The 7,625-nt window shown below is 41.2% G+C and overlaps 2 protein-coding genes across 5 annotated transcripts in view; one reads left to right on the forward strand and one right to left on the reverse strand.

Annotated features, from left to right (window-relative positions):
- The window catches only part of EIF4ENIF1 (eukaryotic translation initiation factor 4E nuclear import factor 1), a 51,476-nt gene extending 46,213 nt beyond the window's left edge, over nt 1-5,263 (forward strand). For 3 of the 4 annotated variants that reach the window (XM_081283699.1, XM_081283701.1, XM_081283700.1), the window contains exons 17-19: nt 2,232-2,573; nt 3,666-3,830; nt 4,501-5,263. In XM_081283699.1, coding sequence (XP_081139825.1) covers nt 2,232-2,573; nt 3,666-3,830; nt 4,501-4,742 — 749 coding nt within the window. In that variant the 3' untranslated portion in view covers nt 4,743-5,263. Of the gene's footprint in view, nt 1-2,231; nt 2,574-2,900; nt 2,933-3,665; nt 3,831-4,500 lie in introns of those variants that run through there. The other variant, XM_081283702.1, reaches the window with a different exon arrangement.
- Nucleotides 1-7,625, reverse strand: part of SFI1 (SFI1 centrin binding protein) — a 322,241-nt gene that overhangs the window by 129,139 nt on the left and 185,477 nt on the right. The gene's annotated exons all lie outside the window — the stretch shown is intronic.

Consider the following 7,625-nt stretch of genomic DNA (forward strand, 5'->3'; position numbering starts at 1 on the left):
TCATATTCTGACCAACATAAGAGGGGTGTAAATGCTGATTTAAAAGAATAACTAGGGCTGGGGGATATAGCTCAGTTGGTAGAGTGCTTGCCTCACATGCACAAGGTTCAATCCCCAGCTACACCAGATATAAATAAATACATAAACAAACAATAAACCTAAAAATAAATAACTAAACTGGGCGCCATGGCATATTCCCATAATCCCAGTGTCTCAGGAGACTGAGGCAGGAGAATTTCACGTTCAGGGCCAGCCCCAGCAACTTAGCAAGGCCCTAATTGCCCAAGCAATCTAGCAATACCCTGTCTCAAAGGCCTGGGCTTAGGTGTGATGGTGCACGCCTGTAATCCCAGCAACTCCGGAGGCTGAGGCAGAAGGATTACAGGTTCCAGGCCAACCTCAGTAACTTAGTGAGCCCTAAGCAACTTAGGGAGACCCTGTCTCAGAATACAAAAAGGGCTGAGGATGTGGCTGAGTGGTCAAGTAAGTGCCCCTGAATTCAATCCATGGTACCCCACCCCCTCAAAAAAAAAAAAAAGAAAGAAAGAAAAGGGCACTACCGGTGTGGCTCAGTGGTTGAGTGCCTCTGGGTTCCAATCCCTTGTAACAAGTACCAAACAAAAAGAATGACTTTAGTCTTCAAGATTATTCTTGTTCTGCTTCTGAAAGTTTGGATACTGAAGTGTCTAACACAATCTGTGAAATGAGTGAAGCATATAGATGTAAGAGCCTTTCAAAAGTGTATAGAAAATGTGCAAGAGGGCTGGGGATGTGGCTCAAGCGGTAGCGCGCTCGCCTGGCATGCGTGCGGCCCGGGTTCGATCCTCAGCACCATACAAAGATGTTGTGTCTGCTGAAAACTGAAAAATAAATATTAAAAAAAAAAGAAGAAAGAAAATGTGCAAGAGGCTTATGAGTTGCACAGTAGTGATCATGAAGGACATGGTGGTAGACATAATGACACAGATTCAAATGAGTTAAGTGTTAAGTATTGGTGTGAGAGCTTTTTGCTCATTTGAGAAGGCTTGGTGGGGGGGTGAATATAATGGAAATCCTGTTGGTCCTATTAGGTTAATTTAGATTCTTTGAGCAGGCTGCGATTGTTGCTCTAATTTTCTGCTGTGGATTTTCATGATATTATACTTGATTGTCTCCTCAGGGTATAAAAAGCATGTTAATCACAAGCATTTGACAATGATGAAACTACATGAACCACCAGGCCTGATATATCAAGCATTTGCCAGTAGTTGTCCTTGGATTGGGAGGAGTATGAGAATACAGATGTGGGCTCCCTGCCCCAGCCTACTTCCCCCATACCTCCTTGTCCCCAATACTGGGAATTAAACCAAGGTGTACTGTACCACTAAGCTATATCCCTAATCATTTTTATTTGAAGATATGGTCTTGGGGGGGCTGGGGTAGTGGCTCAGTGGTAGAGTGCTCATCTAGCATGCACGAGGTACTGGGTTCGATCCTCAGCACCACCTAAAAATAAATAAAATAAATAAATATATTGTATCCATCTTTAAAAAAAAAAAAAGATATGGTCTTGCCAAGTTGCTGAAGCTGGCCTTGAATTTGCAATCCTGCTTCTGCCTCCCAAGTATATGAATTATAGGCATATACCACCATGCCACGCAAGACATGGGCTTAGAGACATTTATATAATTTTTGAGACTTTGGTTTAGGGAATTTATCAAAACTTCTTTGTAGGTTGGGGGACATAGCTTAATGGTAGAGAGCTTGCCTAAAATACACAAGATCCTGGATTTGAACACCAGCACCAACAAAACAAAAACATGATAACAACAACAAAGCTTTGTTCCAGCAAGAAGTTGAAAAACTTGGGGTCTAGTCCTAATTCTATCCCTAACTACTCCTGTGACGTTGACTCACAGTTCATCTTCTTGGCCTATTTATAAGGCAAATGATGGTCCCTATCATGTAGTCTTTTTTTTTTTTTTTTTTTTTTTTTTTTTTCCCTGTAGCTGTAGATGGACAGAATGCCTTTATTTATTTTTATGTGGTGTTGAGGATTGAACCCAGTGCCTCACACATGCTAGGCAAGTGCTCTGCCACTGAGCTACAGTCCCAGCCCCTATCATGCAGTCTTCTAAATTTGTCAAGGTATCAATTAAGAATTGAGATTTACTGGACCTTTGGGAAACCAAAGTATTTGGCCAGAGTAAAGGTTTGCCAATACCAAAATATTCTCTTCTGGATCCTTACAGAGAACTTGCTGTCGTCCAACTCCATTCCAAATGCTGATGGAGACTCTTCTCCTATGACAAATCCTAAACTGTCAACGTTACAGCCGTCTTCATGTTCTACCCCACTGTCCCAGACAAACCGATACACCAAAGAACAAGATTACCGACCTAAAGCAACTGGAAGAAAAACACCTACCTTGGCATCCCCAGTTCCAGGAACACCTTTTCTTCGCCCTGTCCAAGTTCCCCTTGTTCCCCATGTCCCCATTGTTCGGCCTGCTCATCAACTTCACCCAGGATTGGTTCAGAGGATGCTGGCCCAGGGAGTACATCCACAGCATCTTCCAAGTTTGTTGCAAGCTGGTGAGTTTCTAACCTGGCTTGGTTATCTGTAGACCTGGCATGACATTTACTAGTATTAATTGAACTATGGAAGATTTTCATCCCTTGAAAGATATTACTAGAGTCTAGCATGTAACTGGTGGACAATGGGAACAATCCAATCCATCTTTTTTCCTTTAAAAGCATTTTTCTTGGGGCTGGGGTTGTGGCTCAGTGGTAGAGTGCTAGCCTAACATGCTTGAGGACTGGGTTCAATCCTTAGTACCACATAAAAATAAGATATTGTGTTCACCTAAACTAAAAAATAAATATTAAAAATAATTATTTTTAAACTTTTTTGTTTTTTAGGTACAAAGAATTGAATCCAGGTGTACTTAACAACTAAGTCACATCCCCAGCCTTTCTTTTTTTTTTTTTTTAACTATTTTATTTATTTTTTTAAATATTTTTTAGTTGTAGTTCGACACAATACCTTTTTTTTTTTTTTTAATGTGGTGCTGAGGATCGAACCCAGGGTCGCGCATATGCTAGGCAGTTGCTCTACTGCTGAGCCACAACCCCAGTCCAACTATTATTATTTTAATACCTTTATTTTATTTATTTATTTATGTGGTGCTGAGGATTGAACACAGTGCCTCATACTTGCAAAGCAAGCACTCTACCACTGAGCCATAACCCCAGCCTTATTACTGTTATTTTGAAACAGTCTCACTAAGTTGCTTAGAGCCTTGCTAAGTTGTTGAGTCTGGCTTCAAACTTGTGATCCTCCTGCCTCAGCCTCCCAAGTCACTGGGATTAGGGTGCATTGCCACACCCAGCCTTCTTAAATTTTTTTTTTTTAAGAGATGGACACAATACCTTTATTTATTTTAATGTGCTGAGGATCAAACCCAGTGCCTCACACATGCCAGATGTGCTAGGCAGGCACTATACCATTGAGCCACAACCACAGCCCCCAAAAATTGTCTTTTAAGAATGCTGATAGCTTAAGTGTTTTTAATTCTTTATATTTAAAAAAGAAAAAAGCTTCCAAATCAGCAAAACTATATAAACTTAAAAATTTCCAGGTACATTAAGACTACTTTTCTAAAGTTTCTTCTTTCTGCCCAACAGGTGTGCTTCCTCCAGGGATAGATCTGACTCATTTACAGGGAATATCTGGCCCAATCCTAGGTCAGCCCTTTTACCCTTTACCAGCTGCTAGTCACCCGCTCCTAAACCCTCGTCCTGGGACACCTCTGCATCTGGCAATGATGCAACAGCAGCTACAGCGCTCAGGTAGGTTCAGTAGTGGGCCAGGTGAGGTTGGAATGGGCTAAGCAGGCTTGAAGCTTTTAGAACTAGTTTCCAGTGAAGGAGATGAATTAACACTGACACCATTCCTTAACTTGACCTAGCAAGACTGCAGTAAGGAGGGGCTAGGGTTGTGGCTCAGTGGTAGAGCGCTTGCCTTGCTTGTGTGAGGCATTGGGTTTGATTCTGAGCACCACATATAAACAAATAAATAAAATAAAGGTCCATCAATAACTGTAGTAAAGTATAACTCGGGAAGATGAAGTAAACCAATTTCTATGGGTTTTGGGATTATTGCTCCTGCCCAGGTTTTCTTTGTTCATTACCTCTTAGAAGGCTAGGAGTCATTCCAATAACGGTTCAGCATGGGACCTGCCCAGGGTAGATGTTCTCTCACCAGCTAATCTTTCTGTGATGCAGCTGCTTGCCTTGGAAGTGGTCTTGTCATCCAGGGTGGTTTTTCAGTATCGATGGCTTCAGTATAGCTTAGCTTTCTTTCCAAGGTACCAACTTCTAATATTGTTGCCATCTTGAAAAGTAGTTTTCTAAAGAAACTAGAATCCTCTGGTATACTTTTGTTTGGAATTTTATGGGTAGAGTTTGAATGAAACAGAGCCTAACAAAGAACTACTTTCCCCCCTTCTTATCTCCATAGTTCTGCATCCTCCAGGCTCTGGTTCCCAGGCAGCAGCAGTCAGTGTTCAGACAACCCCTCAGAATGTGCCCAGCCGGTCAGGCCTGCCCCAAATGCACTCTCAGCTAGAGCATCGCCCCAGCCAAAGGAGCAGCTCTCCTGTGGGTCTTGCCAAATGGTTTGGCTCAGATGTGCTACAGCAGCCCCTGCCCTCCATGCCCGCCAAAGTCATCAGTGTAGATGAACTGGAATATCGACAGTGAGCAGGACAGGCAGGCTTACCTATACCTGGACCTTTGGTGGCTCCCTGCCCAGGACTCTGCTTCCTCATCTCGGTTGGTTTATGGGCTTTTACTTTGGAGCACTCTCGGTGAAGCTGTTGAGGGAACCCACGCACCTGGTGTGGTATGCATTATGACAGAAGGATCTTAACCAATCGAGTGGAGTCTACATAGTCTGAATACAGGATGCACAGTGTCGTCAATCCTGGAAACAGTCTTTCTTTTTTTGTAAGATATGTGAATGAAGTGTTGGTGTCTTCACCAAGAGGTGGCACCTAAGGGTTCTGAGGAAATAAATGTATAGGCCCTTATGTACAGACCTGTGTATAAACAACTTTTGTACATACATATAGAATAGCTTTTTTGAACTTATACAGCTGTACATAAAAGTAGCTGGTATTAGTTAAGCCTGTGTCAACATTTGGATTTTTTTTTTTTCACTTGTACATTTGGGACTTTTTTTTCTTTTGGTTGATTAAAGTTGCATATACTATGTGTGTGAATGAAGTGAATGACTTTGTGTTTATTTTCTCCCTGAATTCCTTGATTGTAACAGTTGAGCCAAGAGACTCAGTAGATTCCTTGAAGGACCTAATTTTTCTTTAAAACTCATGGAATTGAACTCTCTCAATTTAGAGGAAAGAAGCTTAATGTTTTTTCTTGAGCCTAGATCCCACTGGGTCAGCTGAGACTGAGCTGACCTGTGATGATAATGGCCTTGTGGCTAATACCAGGATGTCAATATTTGGCAATTTTCAAAATTAAATTCACCTAAGATAATTTGTTTATGGGGGGAAATCATGTATATGGTGGTTTCTCCCAAACATTAACTAGTCTATCCTGTTTATTCATCTCCGCTCCCATACAATCCATTAAAGTCTAATATTTCTCCATACAGAACTTTTCTCAGAAGTTGGGGACGTAAGTGGTTGACTGCTTACCTAGCACATGTGAGGCCCTGGGTTCCATCCCCAGTACCAACAACAACAAAAATAAAGTGGTAATAGCCAGGTGTGGTCGTGTACACCTATAAATAATCTGAGCTACTCAGGAGGCTGAGGCAAAGAGATCACAAATTCCAGTCCAGCCTTTTATAACTCAGCTGACTCAAAATGGGTTTTTGTTTTGTTTTAAAGGCTGAAGGTGCAACTCAGTAGGTAGAGCACTTGACTAGCATGAGCAAGGCTGTGGTTTTAATCCCCAGTATCACAAAAAAGAAAAGTGGAAATAAATGGAGATTTTAGCTAGGTTTTCAGAATAGATGTGTCTGGCAAACCAGGCTTTATTAAGAGGGAAGCCAGATCCACTGCCCCTTTCTTTGTTGTGAAAGATAGATATGTTTCACAAACACAATTAGAAATACAGATAACTTACAGGGGAAAACTCTGGTTCTTAAATTTAATTCTATTCCCTTTATAAAGAACTGATGCAAAAATAAGCATGTGACCCAACTTAAAACCATGAGACACAAAAACAAACTTAGCTGGGTAACTTCTGGCAAATGGATTCCCAAAAAATAAGGTTTGACCATTTTTATTCTCTTGAGTGATCATGTTTACCTGGGACTGTGATGGACAAATAAAGTTTTCTTCCATTTCATCTGGTTAAGTTAGGCATTCTGTTAAATTCAACTGAACCATTCTAACTAAGGGCACAGAACAATGGATTCACTTAAATTTCTAAGGTAGGTCAAGGAAAAACATCTTATATGTAATAGAATAGGAAATTCAAACCTTGCTATGAAAGCCAAACCACCAGTCTTGAAGCTCATAAGAAAACCTGTGGCTGTAGGAATGTATGTTTCTCCTAATGCAAATACTTCTAGAGCTGCCAAGCATAAGCCCAAAGAAGAGAGGGGAAAAGTACGGTAAGCTCTTCCCTCAAGCACTGTGGAGTCACAAATCAAAGGAAGGAAAAGGTACCAAATAATATCAAAGCCTAGTCAAAGCACATCCTCTCATCTTGAACTGGATTTTGATAACCCCTCCCCAGAATCTTTGGTGTGCTAAATGCTTATAAAGTGAATCTTGGCACAAGGATTCCCCAAAATCCAATATGCTGTGGCTACAGAACAAATCTTGCTGGAAATCCCAGTTTAGAAAGCCAATATTTCCCTGCAGCATTGGGGTAGGCTCTGGATCACAAGCTCTATCATGACTACACCAGTGACATGAAGGTCTATATTCTGAAAAGTGACTAGCAACTGAGGCCATCAGGGATTTATGTCCTAGACAGGGACTAAGTCTCAAGCTCTAGAAAGGGGAAATAAGCACTGGACAAAAGCTGAGTATATAGGTAATCCCATCAGACCGTACAACCTCTTAAAATCTAGCATATCTCCTCTGAAGACAAAATATCATCTTCCTACAAACATGTTCCAAATTTTCTCAGGAACTATCTCCTCTTATCATCCTTATAGTCCATGCTGAAATCTTGATTTCTAGACACTAAATCACCAACTTTAAATTTCTCCTCTGGACCTATGTTCCCACCTAATCCCACCTCCTTGATGAAGTGTATGCATAAAACTTGGATCACGTAGTTTGCCCACTTGCAATGTTCATCCTGCCTTCATACCTTCACCCAGGTTATGTGGTTGAGGCCAGGACTAACATGGGGTTCAAACAGAAAAGGCTGGGCTTTGAGTAAGGAGGCGTTTAGTGGTCCAGCTGGCAACACAGTTCAGCTTAACATTAGCCCAACATTGATGATATACAGCTGTGCTCTGACTAGGACAGACAGGAAGCCCAGTAAAACAAAGGGCCCAATGATAACAAGTATCAACCTTCACTTGAGTATTTCTATACCAAATACAATGCTAAGCAATTTCATAAGTACTATTTTCCTTAATAACAATCACCATTA

Source organism: Spermophilus citellus (genome assembly GCF_964194105.1).
Source record: "Spermophilus citellus genome assembly, chromosome: 3".
Lineage (NCBI taxonomy): Eukaryota > Metazoa > Chordata > Mammalia > Rodentia > Sciuridae > Spermophilus > Spermophilus citellus.